Genomic DNA, 19,783 nt, shown 5'->3' with positions numbered 1-19,783 from the left:
CTTACTTAAAAAAAGTGAGCATTTGAAAATAAGAATGCTCTCCTTACATGTTTTGATTAATATTAAAATCCCAAGGGAGTAGTGTTTAATTTTTATGTATAATGATGATATGATTGGATTTTATGTTTTGAAATTATATTTTATTAAAAATAAAGATAATTTTAAATTATTTTAAAAAAATTTAATTAAATATTAGATTTAAGAAAAATATAACTTTTTTTGTTTTTAAAAAATTGTGGATAAACTACAATAAGAAGTGAGAGTCATGGTTAATGGTTTCATTCAAACGCTCTTAAAAATTTCATTTGATCTTGAAATGTCTTAAATTGAGTTTAATTGTCTAACCTTTACCACTTGGGATGTCAATGGATAGGTTTTTTTGGGTATTTACCCTATAAATTTAAATAATTGGATTAAGGATATTTTGAAGTAAAGGTAAGTTTGAGGTTAGGACTGGTTTGAATATTACCTTGTATTACTTCTACTTCATTCCAACTGTATACAAAATTATTTTATTTTTATATTATATATCTATAATAAATTATTTTTTAATAAAATAAATTATAAAAAATTATAACATTTTAATTACTTATAAAATATATTTGTTTTAATAACTAAAAAAATTTTAAAAATAAAAAATTAAATGGGATAGGATGGAATGGCCATGAGAAATTCCCGTATATCCTCTCATCTTATCTTGTTTTGTTAAAAAAAAAATTGATGAATTAACTATTAAAATTATTTTAAATAAATAGGATAGAATTGAGATGAGTTTGTCATGTATCGTTACATTATCATCATCCTTATTTATTATAATATATTTTAAATCAAGGATGTCATGGTCTTATTGTTATCTCATACCTCCTAATATTTGAAGTTTTGGCATGTTAATATTTGATTTTTGAGTTTTTTATTTTCAGTTCTAGAACCTTTTTTTTTAATAATTAATTTTTTAAATCACAATATTATTGACATCTCATTTACAATTTTTTAATCTTATAAATTATGAACTTTACTGACTTTAAAAAAATTATTTATTTTTTTAATTTGCATAAAATATTATATCCAATGATTCCATCATATTAAAAACGTTCGAAAAGCGTTTCACGAAAGACTGATACTTTTAAAAAGACACGTGTCCTCGACAAAGGGGTAGAAATGGTAAATAACAACTAAAACAAAGGGTAATACATAAAGTAAAATATTAAAAGAAAATACCAGCTTTGTCCCTACAACACGCGAAACGGTTCCGCTTCTCCGCTTCTATAAATACCTACCACTAACTTTTCTTTCTACCTTGTACTCTTCATTTCTCTCCATCTTTTAGGGTTTTTTTTTTGTCTCTGCAGCTTGTTCTTTCTCTCTCTCTCTACTCTCATCAATGGCGCAGGAGAATCAGAACGGTGCCTCCAAGGCAGCTGCTGCTGTGACCTTCACTGCTGTGAAGCCACAGCTGTTCGTGGAAGCTCCGAAGGCTACAGACGCCGTACAGTTCTACAAGGCTGCGTTTGGTGCTGAGGAGGTGAACCGTACAATGCATCCCAAGAGGAAGGCTGATCAAGAGCTCCCTCTCATCCTCTCTGCTGAAGTTAAGATCGGTTCCTACTCGCTTCTCGTTTCTGACCTCGCCGATGACTCAGATGCTCTGTACGGTTCTCTCTTTCTATATCATACTCTCCTTATAGTCTTCTCTCTGTCATTTTTTTCCTTTGGTTGTTTTGATCTGTATGTTTATGCTGTTTTTAAGCTTTGCTTGTTGTAGATCTTGCTTGAGGCTGAGCTTTAGGCTCTATCGATTCTGCCTTTTTTTTTCTTCTGGCTGTATTTGTTATTGTGATGGTTTGAACGCTTCTGTATATGTATGTTCTTTTTTATTCCATAGCATCGAAGGTTAAACGTTTACAACACTCGCCTTTTCTGCTTTTTGTCTTTTTTGTTGTAATTTTTTTTTGGGTAGTTCAATCGACACGTTTGTCTCACTATTAGGCTGCTCCTACTGTTCTTCACATTCTTTTTCTCCTTTTATTTTCGCTGTTTAAGAGATCATTTCTGACGAATATTTGTTATTATTTTTATGCATGTTTTCCACCCCATATATGCTCGTTTTGGTTTTTTGTGCGGCTTTGTTACTGTTGCAATCTGTTTGTTTGCCGAGAAAAAGAGAGGTAAACAGTAGATTTTACATTCTTAAACCTAAAACAAAAAAGCTGTTCTTCCTCTGTAGATATGCAGTGACGATGTGATGCTGTGTCCTAGGTTATGATCTGTTTGTTTGGAGAGAAAAATTTAAGGAAATGTTCTTTTTCAGCCCAATATTTCACATTTCTAAGCCTAGGACTAGCCAAACTCTTCGGTGCTTACTCTGCAAACACAAGGTGATTGACAATATAAACCTGGTGCTGGGATCAAAGTTTTCCAACCTCTGATCATGACCGTTGATTTTTCTCTAGGGCCAAGACTGTTGGAACCGGTTGCACGATCTGCCTGGAGACCGATGAGGTGGAAGCTGCTGTAGTCAAGGCCGTTGCCGCCGGAGCAACCAACGAGTGCGCCACCGCGGACGGCGAGAGCGCGTGCTGCGGCGGGCGCGTGGCTAAGCTGAAGGACCCCTACGGCTGCGTCTGGCTGATATGCTCGCCTGCGAAGAAGCCAGTGGACGTGGTAGCCTAGAGGCCGTCGGATCTCTATCCGTCCCCTGAATTTACTTTTCAACGTTGTCTTTTTTGTCTCTGCTTTGCTGGTACTGTGGACCCCCCAATATCATATAAAAAAATTTCGTAGGTTAGGGCTTAGTAATTAGACACGGTTATGGTGGTGTGGGTCTTACGAGATTTTGAAATTATTTTCAGTATCGGGGACCTACAGTTTGACACTTTATTAGACTTTATTACCACTTTACCCTCCTATTATTCATGTTATCACTTAAATTCTAACTCCAGATTATGGCTTTAATCGTAATTTCATTTTGTGTTACCAAATGTATTAGCATATTGTTCTAAGATTCTGGTAATATCTTAGTTGGAGTGGGTTTTCTCGGGGTCTGAAAAGTAAGGATGGGTTTTTCGTGGGAAGACTTGACTTTGACGCGATGTGTACTGTCAGATTCGATTGGAATGGGCACGTGTCAAAAGGAAGGGTGGCGATGGCAGGCTTTTCGTTTGCGTACATTAAAAAAATGGATAATCAGAATAGGCTTGGGGGGGGGGGCGTGGCAATTGGAAATTGCTCGGATGTATGTGTGGGTGGTCCTCCAAATGGATGTGGACGGTTGGGGTTGAGTGGGAAATGTGGAGAAAAGGTATGCGGCGTTTCTCGTGATATTCCTATTTTATAATATTATATGCATATGATGTTTTTTTACTTGTGATAATAATTATTATTTATTGGTTTCGATGCATTGGGTATTTAATGTTTGGATAAGATACATGGTAAACCCCCACAAGCTAAAAAAAGGGGCTACTTTACTTCATTGGAGGGAATACAGATGGATAGGGCTTACTTTACTTTATTGGAGGGATTAGGTTACAAACGGATAGGGCTGCAGGGACAAAAGTCTTGTGGATAGGGTGGTTTGGATTTCTTTCATGTCTTTTGAAATGGTTATTAAAGAGGTACGATAAAATAATAGGTAAATTTCGACAATAATGTTGGTAGTTGCGTTACCTTTTCTTTCATACGCGCGGGTCCAGCACCAGGATAAATCCTGGGCCCAATTCAAATGACCTGAAATGAATGGGGAAAGTGCATGAGTGATTGGTAGTGGGTGGCGGTCATTAACTTAATTTACATGATTTGGTGGTTACTGGTCTTGGCTATTGCACATCTTTTCATTTCCTTGATATCTTGTTATTGGCATGGTGGGTCTTAAGCTTAAGAATGAAAGCAGATGGTGAGTTAGTGGGGTCGGCCAGTCTTACCCTGAGGGGAGGGAATGGAACTAGAGGTTAGTGGGGCCAGGCAGTCTACCACTACCCCTTTCATACCATATTAACCAGCCGTTATTATTACGTGAAGCACGAAAAGAATCATGGTTAGGAGGGAGGTAAGATGTTGATGAGAGTTAAACATAGTCATGATAACAAAGAATGTGCAACAACCTGCTGCAACCGCACAACTTTATAAAATTAAAAGAATCTCATGCATATATAATGTGGTCTTTACAAGGTTAAAAGAAGTCCATATGGGAGGGAGGTAAGATCATGGTTAGGAGGGAGGTAAGATCTTGCTATTTTTATTTTTAGAAATAAAAATAAAAATATATTTAAACAACATTTTAATTGTTAGGCTAGACAGAATTATATAAACATTATAAAATATTATTTTGTCTTGAAATAATAATAATTCCAAAAATTAATTCATGAGCTAAAAATTTTGATTAATGGTGGCTCTGGTGGATTCATCTGCTTCCGATGGAACTTCCAAGTTATTGTAATCATACTCTTAATTATCGATGATGAGTAGTTGGTTATGTTTTTATCCTAACAATTCCCAAACCTCATAGGCTATGTTTGGTTCCCGGAAAGTGCAAAGGAAAGAAAAAAAATGCTAAGGAAAATGATTTTCTCATGTTTGGTTGTCCTATGAAAAATATCAAAGAAAATCAAATATAATTAAAACTAATTAAAAACTTATATATTTTTAAATTATTTAATCTTTATATTGATGAGTTAAAATAAATAAAATGAGTTTGAAGTAACAAAAAAAATAATTTATCTTATTTTCCTTTACTTTTTCTTTCCTTCTACTTTTCCTTTGTATTTTATTTCCCTCGCATTTTCCCTCAAATTTTCCGGGAACCAAACATAGCCTAAAAGAAGATGAACAACATCATTCCTAATAAAGTGAGTTATCACATGATCTAACTAATGATACCTTCACCAAAAATCAACATTAAAAGTAGTATTCAAAAGGGTGTTCGGATACAACTCTGTTTCACACTACTCCACACTTAGGCAGGGCATTCATACCTTTGTTCAAAAGCTAGAGAAAAGTATTTAAAAAAAAATTAAAAAATTATTCTTATTTCTAATAAAATCGTTTTAAAAATATAGAGCCTCAACTATAAATTCAATTGCACATCAATAGTCATTATTTCTATTCCTACTTATTACATATGGATAAATTAAATTTTAGTATTTAAGAGGCTCTTGTTAGTCGTGATGGTTGAAGTTAAATAGAAACTTGTCTAAAGGCCTCAATATGCATTGAGTGACTACAAAAACATATGGCAAAAATGGTTAGTAAGTGTTAAATACAAAAGTTAACTACCTTCTCCTTATTCAATCACTACTTTCCATACGAGTATATGGTGGAAAGACAAAATATATTTAATATATATCCATAACAAATTTTGGTTCGGACTTGCTTTTGTTTGTTTGTTCTACATCTTTCCTTCATATTTTATTTATGCCTCAAACTTCTTCCTAATCTTAGGTAAGATGGTGGTGCAATTTGGTTTGATGATTTGTTTTTAACTTATTACTTTAAAAAAAAAATTTTAAAAATGATTGAATAAAAAAAGTCAAAATACATTTTTTTTTTCTAAATACTAAAAATAACTTCACAAGCCTAACAAAACGCAATCTCAACACTCTACCATCACCCTCGACCCTCTTTCTCACTTGTTCACTACTTCAAGCCTTTGTTGTTATTACCAATCATGTTTCTAATTTTTTTTTTGGGTAGATTTCTTTGTCATTTTTTTTTATCTAGACTTAAGGTAGATTTCTCGCATGAAATTATTTTGTTAATGTTTTTTATGATTTATAGTTTACTTGGTTGTTTAATTAGTATGATTTTTGTGATTTGTTTGATTGTTGAAACCTAAAAGAAAAGTTTTGGGTGTTGTTCCTTTATCCATTTGGAGTGATAAATGTAGATTTAAACTCATTATTTATAATGCCAAGAAAAAAAGTGATCAACATAAGATGAAAATGTTGTTTATCATGCAAAAAAATTAATATATGAAGCATGCATTAGATATCACATGGAAACAAGCTTTGTACATATCATATCAATTATTTAGTCATTTTGAGGTTAATATTGCATAGGTGACTTTACTTTTATAGATAAGTAAAAAAATGGTGATCACATGTGCATCATGTTTTATGGTTTCTACAACGTGAATCATTTTGCTTTTGTTTGTTCCATGTTCATTTGCCTGATTGAATTTTTTGTGCAATCAAGATGACTTAGTAGCATGTGGGGTTCGATCTACGTTGCTTTTTTGTTTTGAAAAAAATGAAAATTAATCATTAATATTGACTTCTTTTTTCTTTTTTTCTTTTAAGAAAAATGACTCAAAATATCAAGTAAGGCAAATTGGATTGATTTCATTCGAATGAAACACTTTATTGATTTTTGTCTTCAGGAGACAAATAAATGTTTTAGATCAAGTGGAGGTGTAAAGCCTAATGTTTGGCCTCAAATTGCCCAAGACTTGGACAACTACATGAAAAACGCAACACTTCAAAACAACTTAAGAATGGGTGAGATAATATGAAAAAACAATATCTCAAATGGAGTAAATTTATCATTATGACAAGACATGATTATAACTCTATAATCAAAACTTTTGATCAACTGAAAATCTACAACTAATTTCTTTATTGATTGGATTAAATTCTTAAAATGATTGTCTTATATGTATGTATGTATGTATGTCTGTATGTGTGTGATTAATTCGTTATTTATCTTGTATATGTATATGTATGTGACTAATTGATTGTTTATCTTGTAAAAGTCAAAATATCTAGAAGCTAAACGATTCTATTTTAAACTATAGGTAAATATTAAGGAATTATAGGCATTGTTTAGAGGAGCGTTAGCTAATGGGATCAAAAATTAGAGTTATGGAGGAGTGATAGCTTCTAGAGTTGAGGAACTATCAACACATTATACATCTATGCCTAGTGAAACTTTGCTTAGTTTAGAGGAAGATGAGAATTTGTTAAGAAATACTAATGATGAAAAAATAGAAGGAAAGAAAGAGAAAACTAAAAAGGAAATAAATAAAATAATAAATGTGTTGGAGAATTTTGAAAGACCTTTGGTGAAATAATGTATGAAGATTTTGATGAGACTCTTAACTTACAAGGATTCATTGTATTATGTAACAATTAATGTATTTTGTAAGAAAAAAAAGTATTAAGAGTTGTGGATTGATATGAAAAGTGGCCAAGAGCGATCGTAATGGATTCAAAGTTCACAGAAACGACTTCAAATATTTGGTTTAATATTGTTTATATGATGATTGCAATGTGATACGTTTGATATTTTATTTGGGATATTTGATACCCTTGAATTCTATTATCTTATTTGAGTTTATATGATGATTGTGATGTTAGTACATTTGATTTTCTTATTTTAGATATTTAATACATTTAAAATTTAACAATTATGAGAAGTTTATCATTTTTTATGCTTTTTCATTATAAGAAATTTGATGTTTTAGATATTAAGTATATACAATGTGATGTTTTGGATATTTGAAAATATGTAATTAAATTATTAATTTTTTTAGGTTTATCATTTTATTATTTATCACATTATTAGCTTTAAAAGATTTTATTTTGATTATATAAAAAGAAAACAATTTAATACTTGATAAAAATAAATTGAAAAGAAATACAAACAATACCTGGCTTTTGGAAATTCATTACCAAAATAATTTTTATCCAAATTTGATCATGGACAACGATGATTTGTTTATTTTAATTAATATTTACAAGATTTTAGCACTACCCCAAAGCAAGAAGAAACCATCAATACGCATCTAAGTTGCATTAGAAACAACATATAATACACACTTTTGCATGGTAGTATAGCATGCAAATTTACTAGTAAGAAGAAACACAAACATTTCCAACATGAAATACAAACCCTTCAATTACCAACAACAGAGTCTTCTCGATATACACACACCTGGAAATAAAAAGAACCATAGTTAGTTGGAATTAAATGACAATCTTCATGATGCTACTTCCATTTCCAAAACTGATTACAAAATTTTATAAATTATAAAATTTATTACCAAAAAGAATAAAAATAAAACATAAAGAGGAAATTTTTTTATTAAATGTTTATAAACATTTAAGTCAATTATATAATTGCATAAGGGATGTAGTGATTTATAACATTATAAATCATGTAATTATTTATCATATAATAACTAATATATTGTAACGATTCGCATCCAATTGTGTAAATATTATTCGTTTTGAAATCAAAGGGTCTTCATAGTTTTAAAACACGTCTATATGGTTAAGAAAAACTTATACTTATATAACATTAAAAATTTTCTCTCTTATCCGATGTGAGATATCACAAATATTAAATATTTATTTTATTAAAATTTTAAAAAAAATTTCCTCTAAAGAAAACTACTCCATAATAAAACATCTACTAAATTTCTTCTTGTAATTCCATTAAGGTAACTATAGATTAACTAAGCCTTTAATCCATAAACATATGTAATGGACTAAGCCCAGCTCAACTACGGGATTCCTCTCTAATCAAAGCCCCGTTTAAAAAGGTTTTGACTTTTAATCTATTGGGCCACAAGCCCAGTGAAACATCTTATAAGGCCCAACAATTTTTTCTTGTTTCGCCGCCCCCCCCCCCCGGGATTAATGATTGGGCCAACTTCATTGCCCATTTTTTCTTTAGGATTTTTCCTGACTGTATCTTCTATTTCTAATTTCCAATCTTTTTATTTTTTTAATGTTTAAGGTTTAGTATTTAAGATGAGGCCTAAGCCTCATTAATATTGACTAATGAGAATCTCATCAACATAGGAATGATAGTCCTTACCATTGAAATTAGAGTGATTCTTGGAAAGCTAAAACCGCTTTCTAATACTTAGGAACACTTTCCCTATAGAAAAATATTTGAACTTTAATGATGTTTTAAAGATAATTTTTTAAAATATAAAAAAATCACTTAAAATGATTTTTGGACTAACATTTCATAGGGTTGTCTGAACCTAATGTTTGGACGGGTTTAAGCAATTATCTTTAATACTCAAGTTGGACTTCAATTAAGTTTTTTCAACCCAAATTCAATGTGGGTTGGACTCATGCCAAGGTTCAAACAACCCCAACCTATCCTAAACCCAATTAATATTTTTATAATATTTTCAATTTATATTATCATATATAATAATATTCATTTTTTTTATATTTGAAGAAAAAATAACAATTATATTACATCATATACTTTTTCAAAATTTTTAAAAATATATAAATTTATGTTTATTTTTTTTACTATCTTGAAATTTTATCCTCTTTATTAATTAATTTTTCATATAAATACCTAGAAAAAGTATCTTCAAAAAAATATTATAGATGGAATTTAAATTATGCAATTTAATCAACCCGATTAACCCAAATTCAACCCAATCAACTCAAGTCTAACTTAAACAATCTGAATTCAATTCCAATTTAGAGAAATGAGGTTGGGTTGGGTTAAGTTCCGATTGATTGTTTCTTGATTTGGGTTGGGTTCGAGTTAGTCATCAATCTGTCCAATCCCATCAAGTTGCAACCCTAACATTTTATAAGCATTTGCAAAAAACTATTCTTTCTTATTGTATATTAGTCCATTTAAAACACTACTTTTAAGAATATTTTTTTTAATGTATATTCAAATATTAATTAATTTTCAATTAAAAAAAAAAGTTTGGAATAGAAGTTTTATCAACATATGGACTATAAATTAAAAGCCATTGTATGAGATTCACTCCTAAAGTGCTACGTTCATGAGACGCAGCTAAGAATTGAGACAATTTCATATTCCGTGGGAAAACAAAGAAACTATAACAATCACTCCATAATGGCCCTTATTCAAGCATTTACGATAATGACAAAGAGCTACATAGGAATTAAGACAATTTTACACATTCACCATGAAAGAAAGGAAGTAATATTTCTCAAGTTACCAACTTACCTTAGCAGCTAGCAGGAGGGGTGAGGTTGCACTTGGAGGGAAGAGCCATGGCAAGATCAGGATCAATCCCAAGAAACGGCAGTGTCTCTGAGTTCTTATAAGAGCAAAGGCAAGTCAAATCAGCTCCTGAAAGCGCCTTGCAGCACTCCGGAGATGGATCCACCGGCGATGGTTTGCTCACTGCAGGCTTACATGTCATCAAATCATCCTCACTCATGTTGCACAAGCTGAACCCCTCTGACCCCTCCACCACCACTGCCACCACCAACACCGCCGCCACCATCATCACAAACTTCTTCATTCCTATCTCTATCTCCCTATCTCCCTATCTCCTTCTCCACATGCAGCAAACAATGCCGCTCATGGGCTGGTTATTATGTATCTCTCTATATATAGAGAGAGCGCAAGCGCATGGAGCCAGTAGTTTAATTTGGACCCGTGAATGAGAATTGGCTTCACTCCAAGTCACGGGAGCTACTTAGAACACCACACATATATAGTTTACATGTATATGTGGAACCCACAATTGGTTTTTGAGCATACGTGTATGTGTGTGTGGCTTGGGAGCTACCCACGTAGGTTGAATGATGTCTCATGAAGGGATGTGAAGGAATATGTTGAGGGTGTCCTATTATGTTTCCACATTGGATACCTTTTTATTCCATTTGTTTAATTGGACACACGTAAGCAAAAAAAGTACACATTGTTGGTGGCCTCAATCGTTTCTCCTATTTTTATTTTTATTTTTTAGCTAGGTTTTAGGTTCATATCAAAATGAGGGGACAAAAAAAATAAAGGAATTTTCACACATTATGTAATGGGTCTTTATCCATGCTAGAGGTGGTTTTGCCGCTCATTGTGATATTTAACAAATTCTCATGCTTAGAAGAGATGTTCAGCATGTGATTGAAAAAGATATGGAAGTCATTGATTGGCGAGGTTTAAAGTTGTGATATTAATCATTAACTTGGAAGATTGTAAATGAAAATTTATAAAGAATTAAGAAAATTAATTATAAAAAGTACAATTAGTTGGATGGGCATAAAAATTTGAATGATCAAAATAAACTTTTATAACCATTAACATTATTTAAATAATTATTAAATGATCATGCATTTGGAGTAATCTATAATAATGTTAAGAATTAAAAAGTCTTTTCTTTTAAATATATTAATTCTTTTACTAGAAGACAAATATTCAATAGTCAATTTTACATTGAATGGCACTCAGGCTCCGACTCATCAGCATCATCATCATCATTCGTACGATGAATACATAAATTAAGACAATAGTTCTTATAGTAATCATTTGGTAAAAACTTGATAAAAAATAACACCTAGCAAGGGTGAAGTTTCTTCTCCTCGAATTGAAATTTCTACCTCCTCCTCAAGCGTTGTAGCCATGATTGTGCTATCCAATTAAAACTTATGCATGTTTCAAGAATTTGTTTTCTCCTCCTCCTTTTTGATAGTGAGTAATTACTTATATCCTCAAAGAACTAGCAAGAATTGAAAGAAGGATAAGGTGGTTAGGTAAGTATAATAAGTAGAAAAAAAAAATTGTACCTTTGTTCTAAACCATAAGCAAATTGAAAAACTGTCTTAATATGACCCTTTTTTTTTAGAGTCATCATTATACTTTTTAATTTTTTTTTCTCAATTGTAATTGGAAGCAATGTTATTTAGGAGAAGTTTATACCTTATATGTTTTTTTAACACTCAAGATTATATTCAAAATGTTTTATTTCATAATTTCAAGAAGTCATGAAGTGAGAAGTCTATCATTGTTGATTCATAGTTGGTACTGTGGAATAAGACTTTTACTCCTCTCACCATCCTTAATTTCTTTAGTTAGTTTTTTTCCATTTAAGAGATGATAGAGAATACCAATGTCATGAACTAAGGGGGTGATTTGGTTTCGTCATAATAGAAAATTTGTGGTTTTAGCTTGATAAAAATCAAACTTAAACATTGATCATAAATGACTTGGACATTAAGATTATTGTTGTTGTTGTTCATTTTTTGTCCTTAAAGATGTGAAAAACAATGAAACACTAAATTTTCAAATTCATAATTTGTTATCTAGTGTATTTAGTCTCCCCATGAACTAGTATTTATAGTTTAGTAAAGTGAAAGTTATTAACCTTTTAAAACTACTTCTATTATCCTTGAGTTACAAATCCATCTATTAAAAAATTTTAACCACCTAATTCCTTGAGCCTCTTGGATAATTTTTTTGATCTAATTAGTTGTTTTTCACATAGGTAAAACCTTATTCACAAAAGAAAAAGATAGATACTTTTATTTGGTTTAAATATATGGTGCAAAGTCCAAGGTGATCAACCTTCGAAGAGAATTGGAAATTTTCTTCGCTCTCTACATTAAGGAAATTGAAAAAGTAATTTTCATATACTAACCAATTTGTTAAGGAATTGAAGAAGAAATTTGGAATATATGGAAGTAAACATACCAAGATTCCCATAAGCCAAACTTTGAAAGTAAGCAAGCACAAAAAGTGGTTAAGATTTGAAGTGGAAGGTCCATATATAGAAGCATAATTAGATTAAAAGCTACAAGCAATTGTTAACCCCATGATCAACCAACAGGTTGAGTCATCGTGCTCAAGGTTTTACTTGATCCTTTTAGTTTTTGTGAAAGCATGTTCAAGTGTGTTTCTATGCATCCATGTTATGACGGTGTTAACACATTTCTATGATGCAAAAATTTAAACCCAAAAAAAAAAAAAATCATAAAAACCTCTTCACTTGTCATTTATGCTTAGAAATTGAGTTATCTCATTGAATGGGCTAATACTCTCATAAACTAATCCAAAATCATTTAAGATATTTTTATTCATAATATTTGAGCATAATACAAACTAACTCCTATATATTTGAGTTTGGTCCTAGAGAATACCATCAAGCTTTGATTTTTACTATACTATAAGATTAATGAATGCCATAAGATGAGATATATTTCATTAGGTCATGTTTGGTTTCCGAAAAGTATGAAGAAAAAAATTGTTAATGATAATAGTTTACTCATGTTTTGTTTCATTATGGAAAATAAGAAAAAAAATCAAATATAATTAAAATAAATTAAAAATGCATGTAATTTAAAATTATTTAATTTTTATATAACAAGGAAAAATAAGTGAAATAAATTTAAATAAATATTTAAAATAAATTTATTTTTTACTTTTGTTATTTTTTATTATATTTCTTTTACATTTTTCGATAATCAAATATTACCTTAATGTTCTTTTATCAACTATATTATTCATAACTTATATATTATTGTTGTAATGAAAGAAACCATAGTTGCAAACTTGCAATATCTATAGATAGTGACCATGGTTGCTCCCTCATTGTTTATTTATTTATTTTTTATTTTTTTTGTTTAAATCTAAAGTAGAAAAATGGATTAATGGGATAAGAAAATGAGGTAGATGGAGGAAAAATGAATGAAAAAGGAGGGTCAAGATTTTTCTAAATGGGATATTTTGGGTTAAAGAGTAGGGCAAAGAGATAATTTCACACGTTCACTTATTTTCAAATTTAAAAAATAAAAAGAGAATTTAGGAAAAAGATAAGTGGAGTGTAAGTTCAGAACTCCCCTTGATTAAAAAGTAGCATAAAAAGGACAAAGGGACCACATAAAATAGGAAAAAGTGGGACTCATTAATTTTTCCACTGATGAGCTTTTTTCTCAAACACTCACTAAATCTTTTTCTAGATATAAAAAACGTATCTCAAGTGGTAGAACCTTCCACTTAGATTCTGTCATGTATATATACCCTGATAATTTGTTGTTTAAAAGGTTTTCTAACTCAACACTTTTTGATACAATTTTCAATCACTTCTTTTTATGAATGCTATCCTATGAATTTAAGCCACTAATATTTTTAATAAATCAATTAAAATTCATTCCAAACAATTATGGATGATAAAAATTTAAGATAAATACATCTTAAAAACAGCAAATAATTTGAAATTTTGACTCTTAAATATTCATTTTTTAATTTTTTTAAGAATAATTTTTAACTTTATAAAATCTGAATCAATTTTATATTGTTTGATCAAATATGTCGGGAGTCGAGTTCTTTATTGTGCTTATAAGTTTATAAGGTTAAATTACAGTATATATTTAATAATGTTTTTAGGGCTTTTTTAATAGAGTATAATCTTAGTTGAGAAATTTTTTTAAAAGTTTCATTATTATAATTCTTATTTTATTTTGATTAGTGAATTATTATGGGTTGGTATGGAATTAGAAATCATATCTCGTTTTTTATAAAAAAAAAAAAAAAAAAAAAAATCTACCCTTGTGTGCGAATGACATTTTGAATTGGTACAAAAGATTGGACTATCTCCAAGTAAAATAACATAAATAATAATAATTGAAAAAAACACTTGTCAATTAATATTTTCTCTGGGGAAGGATTCAATGCCCATTCAAGTGATAAAAGACAAAATTTGAAAAAAAAAATGATAATAAGGGCATCTACCTGAGGAGTTTAAACCAAGGCTCCTCTGGGAAAATAAGAGAACCATATCCTGAATCCCTGATCAACTCAACTGTTAACATTTTCTTTTTGCCCTTTTTTCCAAGCTTGTCTTCTGCAAGTTTTTCAACTTTTAAAACCTGATCAATACAGTACCATTCAACCTGTTCAGTGTTGACCCCTCCTCACTCCTCTCTGCTCTCTTTTCTTTCTTTCCTTCTTTCTCTCTCTCTTCGTTCATTTTCTTTACTCCTTTTTTAATCTCTCTTTGGGCCATTGCCCACTGTTCCTGCACGAAGCACTATGGCCCCTCTCCTGCTGCTACGCGTGTGGGGTTAAAAAAACACATATACCAAGCTTGCTTCGAGATTGGAGAAGCAAAGGAGAAAAACCTATCTTTATCAGCATTGGAATATGCACCCCATCAGAGACAAACAAGCAAAGCAAAGTAAAAAATTAAAAAATAAATAAATGAAAAACCCCTGAGAAAAAGATAAAGAAGAGAAGAAAAGAAAAAAAAAGGCAAAAGAAAAGCACATCTCCCCCTAGTCACCTTACCTCTTTGTCCCTCTGTCTGCTAGCGAAGGGGCTTAGAGATCTGGGTTGCTTTCCTTTTTTCCAATCGTATTCTGTATTATAACTTTGGATGCCTACAGCTTACCTTTCTCTCCTATATATATATTTATCCTCTTTTAAACCTCACCTAGAATTTAAAAAGAGAAGCCACATTTTAAGGCCTTTGGGTCTCTCTCTCTCTCTCTCTCTCTCTCTCTCTCTCTCTCTCTTTGAAGTCAAACTCTCAGAGTCTCATACTCCAACACACTTCGTTTCAGCTTCTGCACGACACAAATGGATGTAAGAGCCATGTGTATTGTGTGTTGTCACTGTGATTGTTTGATAGTAGGTAGAGTTATGTGATATGAATGGTTATTTTTTGTGGGTGTAGGAGTACAAGAGGAGCCATGTTCCAGCTTTTGGGAGCTGGGATTGCAACGATGATTTGCCATTCACGCAGTGCTTTGAGTCAGCGAGGCAGGCTGGGTTGCTTCGATACAGCTATTCTGAGGATCGTGATTTGTATGTGGCTGGTGACTTGTACCAGAATGATGTGATGACTCCGGCCATGATTGTCGTGCCTCGTCGAACGGTACTTTTCTTTGTTTTTCCAATTCAAAAATTCTTTTTTTTTTTTGAGCCGGGTTTTTCTAAGCAACCAAACATGCCATTTCTGTTGCATACATTCAAACTCCTATGTAGAATATGACTGTTTTTTTGGCATTTTAAACCAACCAAAGATGTCATTTGTATTGCGCATTTGTTTGTTTTAAAGTTCAAACTCCAACATGATGGAGAATATGATTGTTTTTCCTACAAGAACTCCCCCTTTTTGGTTTTTCTAAGTTACCAAACATGCCTTTTGTGTTGCCTATTTGTTTTTTTTTTTTTTCTACATGTATGGGTTCAAACTCCTACATGCTCTAGAATATTCTACGTATATGATAACAACAATGTACTCAAAACTCCTTCATGATGGAGAATACGTTTGTTTTTCTAACCCAAAAAACCCACTTTTTTTTTCTTTTTTTTTTTTTGGCCTTTTTGAAGCTACCATACCAAACCATGAATTTTACTGCATATTTGTTTGTTTCTCCACATATGATAATAGTAGCAATATACTCAAAACTCCTTCATGGTGCGGGATGAGATTGTTCTGATCCAACTCAGTGAAATACAACTTTCATTTTGTCTTTTTTTTTTACTTTTTCTGGTGTTGGGGGGTCTTGCAAGCAAGAAAAATGGTCCCAAATCCCACCCAATTTATTTTGCATACTTCTTTAGTTTTTTCCACATATATAATCTAGAACAGGTGAAGAAAAAGGATAGCTACAGTTTTGCAGTACTGCAACATTTCAAACTTCAACTTTTGGAATAACTTAATAATTTTATATTAGTATATATTCCAAGTTTTGGCTTCTAACCAACTCCAATAAGATCATCTTGCAATGCATATCACTCAACATGTAGAGAAGTAAATGGTGATGGTGATGGTTAATTAATACATTGCAGACAAGAGACTCCTACTCAGATGAGAAAGAAGAGAAAAACCAAGGTTGGGTGTGTGATGTGAAGGAGCCACCAAGTCCCATTCCAACCCCACGAAGACCATTTCCCAAAGCTGTTGACGAAGATTTGTACAAGATCTCTCCCTCTCTCCTTCGCAACAATAAATCTAGAAGAGTGAGTTTCCTTGCATATTTCTTCAAAAAACAAAATCTGAACACTCAACAGTTATGATTCTAAAGGTCCAGAGTTATCATTAAGCTTTTCAGTAGTTGCTGCCATTGTTATTTATTGTTGTCAATATGACTTTTTGCAGAAGAGAGTAATGGGCTTCTTTTCAAGCTGCCTCCTTCCTACCTGTTTTCTGTGAATGTGAAGCTCTACGTGGGGCTACAGTCTATGTATTTATATATATAAGAAAAATGGGAAGAGCTGAGAGAATACATGTATGGTGTCTTAGGCGCTTGAAGAAGAAGAAGAGAGAATCATTATTATTATTATTATCATATGATAATGATCAGTGATCATCATCTTCTTGCTAATTTCCTTTCAGTATATGTAAAAGAAAATGTAGAACATGGAGGAGGGAGACTACTGAGTGTGAATCTTCTTTTCCAGTTGTGTTGAGTCTTTTCAGAGATCTCTGATTCAACTGATCAGGAGGTGTAGGCATGTAGCATCCATCATCATCGCTCATTTCTTATGTACTACTTTATATTTGTGTAGGGGGTGTAATTAGTAATTACTTACTTTCATTGCTCTCTCATGGTCTGTACCAAACATTTGATATGGAATTTCATTTTATTGGGGCTTCTGCCTATTTCTTCTTTCAGATTCCAGACTAGGGTTTGTGAGTTTTTCTTAGTTCAATTTCATTTCACTGGGGTATATGAGTTAAGCCTTGTTTGTTCTTTCTCTCCAAAGCCATATTGCAAGATGTTTTTGCAGTGTATCTTTTAAGTGAAGTTTTATTTTTTAATATTTTATTTGACTGTAGAAAGTCAAAATCTTGAATTTTTAAGACTTAAGATAAAACTACGAAACTCAAAAAAGAAAAAGAAAAAAAGACCTAAATATAAAATAATGAATCATTCTTTGTTACTCTCTTAAATTTATCTGCTAGTTGTTATGAGATGGTCAGTACCCTAGTTGAGTCGACTCATCTCGGTTTGGTTGTAAAAGAAAATAAAATATTAAATGGGTATAAAAATTTAACAAAAAAAGGCTACAAATAAAAAAAATTTAAAAAATAAAGGAAAAAAGAAAGGAAAAGCAAAGTGGCTCATGCTCTTACTATAGCATTTTAAATTTTTTTTTTTTTTTTAATAAAAAGCAGTGATTGTTTTACCACATTTTTATGAAAGGTGATGTAAAAAATAAAAATAAAAAGGAAAAAGTGAGAAATTTGGACGAAATAACCCCTGTCTACCTAATGACTCAATGTGTTTACGGTTAACTAAAAGATAATGAACGAAAACGTGGAATGAGTAATATTTTCTTTTATTAAATCTTATAAAATAAAAAAGAGTTGGTAACCGCTGTTACCCAAAAAAGTGTTTTTTTTAAAAAAAATTGAATTTTTAAATTTTAAAAAATACTTTTAAAATCTAAAAATTCATTTATAGTTTTGAAAATCTAATTAGGCAACACTTAATAAAGGATTCTCTTAAAAACACTATGAGCTTGTTTGATACTTGTTTTGGAAAACAACTCTATAAAAAAGCTTTTAAGAACAGTTTTTTAAAAACGATTCTCTAATATATTGTAGAACAAAAGACTATTTGAAAACCTAAAAAATATTTTTAACGTTTTATTTTTAACCATTTTACATGTTTCTATAATTATTTTTTAAAATAATCCTTAGAAAAAAAAAATAGCCTAAATATATTATTTGAAAACACATTTTTTATATTCTTAAAAAAAAAATATAGTTTTCAAACATGTTTTATTGATTTTTTTTATAAAAAAATAGAAAACTGTTTTAAAAAATAATTATCAAATATATTATAATATTTTTATTAAAAACACTTGGAATAAAACCTTATGCATTCTAAATAATAAAAAACATTCGTTTTAATTTATTCAATGTAATAATTAATTTTTTGGCATTTAATTATCACAGGCAAATATAAATGTGGTGGTACAACTAATGGTTTTCCAAAAAAAATCTAATATAACAGGTGGGTGTTAGTTGTGACATTTTTTATTGATATTATTACATGGCAACAGTGTAGAATGTAGATATTTATTAGATTTAAAAATGATATGTACGTACAAGTAGATTATAAAAGTGAAGTAAAAATAGTAGTATATACATGCATGACACTTAATAAATATTAAATGCACGAACCTTTTTGAACTTTCACATCAATAAATAACAATAAATGTATTAATACCTGTAACATTTTTAATAGAACCGATTCTAAAAAGAAAAAGAAGAAACAAAAAACTAAAAAAAAAAGGTTTGGCAACCAAAAAAACATTAAATATTCTTTTCTATTCTTAAAAATAAAAAATATGATAATTTTAAACAATGTGGTTTTCACTTGTTTTCTAAACTTATTTTAAAAAATAATTATGCAAATATGAAGAATTGATATAAAATAACAGTTTTAGGTTGAGATGTCTAAAAAATCTTGATTGATTGTTGAACTGATCAATTTTTTATTTCAAGTTATGAATGAAATTACAAATATTTGAACTATTTTTTTCAAATTATAAGAGTCTTGACCTTCATTTTTAGGAAGAAAATAAGGGAAAAAAAGTAATCTTTTCTTCTTGATTTTTTGTCAAGGAGAAACACTTCACTTAATAAAGGGAGTTCCTAAGTAGTTTTAGAACAATCAACCCACTTAAACACCCAAACTCAACTCCAACAAAAATGATTAAAAACAAAACAATATAAAAGTTATTTTTAAAATATAAAAAACAAGTTAAAAATATTTCAAGCTTTCAAACAAATTTTTATTTAATAAAATATTATATAATAATTCTCAAAAACTATTTTTTTTACAATTATTTTTGAAAACACTTCTCAAAGATCTTATATTTACATCAATCCCATTTCTCTTTACATCGTATGAATAATGATTTTTTTGAGATAAAAATACTCTATGAAAAAATAACCAAACTACCCCTAAAAGATAAATACACATTTATCTCCTTCCTCGATGTCCAACGTACTAATGCCAAGCATTTCCATGGTGTGTGACCTTCCAAGTCTAGACCCATCCTCAATGTTCGAGACACAAACCTTGAACATTTGCATGGTGTT

General features: G+C 30.6%; 3 protein-coding genes across 3 annotated transcripts; 2 read left to right on the top strand and 1 right to left on the bottom strand.

Annotated features, from left to right (window-relative positions):
* Positions 1–1,270: 1,270 nt before the first annotated feature.
* LOC100251676 (uncharacterized protein At5g48480) lies at positions 1,271–2,978 on the top strand. The gene is made up of 2 exons (XM_002263248.5): positions 1,271–1,647; positions 2,451–2,978. Exons 1-2 carry the CDS (start codon positions 1,382–1,384, stop codon positions 2,668–2,670), a joined length of 486 nt encoding a protein of 161 aa, XP_002263284.1. The 5' UTR covers positions 1,271–1,381; the 3' UTR covers positions 2,671–2,978.
* A 6,797-nt stretch (positions 2,979–9,775) lies between these two features.
* On the bottom strand, positions 9,776–10,334 carry LOC100256803 (putative lipid-transfer protein DIR1). Its single transcript, XM_019218372.2, has one exon. It carries the CDS (start codon positions 10,244–10,246, stop codon positions 9,947–9,949), a length of 300 nt encoding a protein of 99 aa, XP_019073917.1. The 5' UTR covers positions 10,247–10,334; the 3' UTR covers positions 9,776–9,946.
* A 4,756-nt stretch (positions 10,335–15,090) lies between these two features.
* Positions 15,091–17,341, top strand: LOC100854001 (uncharacterized). The gene is made up of 4 exons (XM_010648525.3): positions 15,091–15,303; positions 15,395–15,595; positions 16,516–16,686; positions 16,826–17,341. The coding sequence occupies exons 1-4, from the start codon at positions 15,298–15,300 to the stop codon at positions 16,877–16,879; spliced, it is 432 nt and encodes a 143-aa protein (XP_010646827.1). The 5' UTR covers positions 15,091–15,297; the 3' UTR covers positions 16,880–17,341.
* Positions 17,342–19,783: the final 2,442 nt, after the last annotated feature.

Source organism: Vitis vinifera, chromosome 7 (genome assembly GCF_030704535.1).
Source record: "Vitis vinifera cultivar Pinot Noir 40024 chromosome 7, ASM3070453v1".
Classification (NCBI taxonomy): Eukaryota; Viridiplantae; Streptophyta; class Magnoliopsida; order Vitales; family Vitaceae; genus Vitis; species Vitis vinifera.
This window is presented reverse-complemented; position numbering and strand designations above follow the sequence as displayed.

What these genes read in the sequence shown, in the direction of transcription:
- LOC100854001 (XM_010648525.3), top strand. An exon ending in TTGTCGTGCCTCGTCGAACG is followed by an intron (nt 15,596 to 16,515) that starts GTACTTTTCTTT and finishes AATACATTGCAG; the next exon opens with ACAAGAGACTCCTACTCAGA. An exon ending in GCAACAATAAATCTAGAAGA is followed by an intron (nt 16,687 to 16,825) that starts GTGAGTTTCCTT and finishes GACTTTTTGCAG; the next exon opens with AAGAGAGTAATGGGCTTCTT.
- LOC100256803 (XM_019218372.2), bottom strand. Translation starts at nt 10,246, where the DNA reads ATGAAGAAGTTTGTGATGATGGTGGCGGCGGTGTTGGTGGTGGCAGTG.
- LOC100251676 (XM_002263248.5), top strand. Translation starts at nt 1,382, where the DNA reads ATGGCGCAGGAGAATCAGAACGGTGCCTCCAAGGCAGCTGCTGCTGTG. An exon ending in GCCGATGACTCAGATGCTCT is followed by an intron (nt 1,648 to 2,450) that starts GTACGGTTCTCT and finishes ATTTTTCTCTAG; the next exon opens with GGCCAAGACTGTTGGAACCG.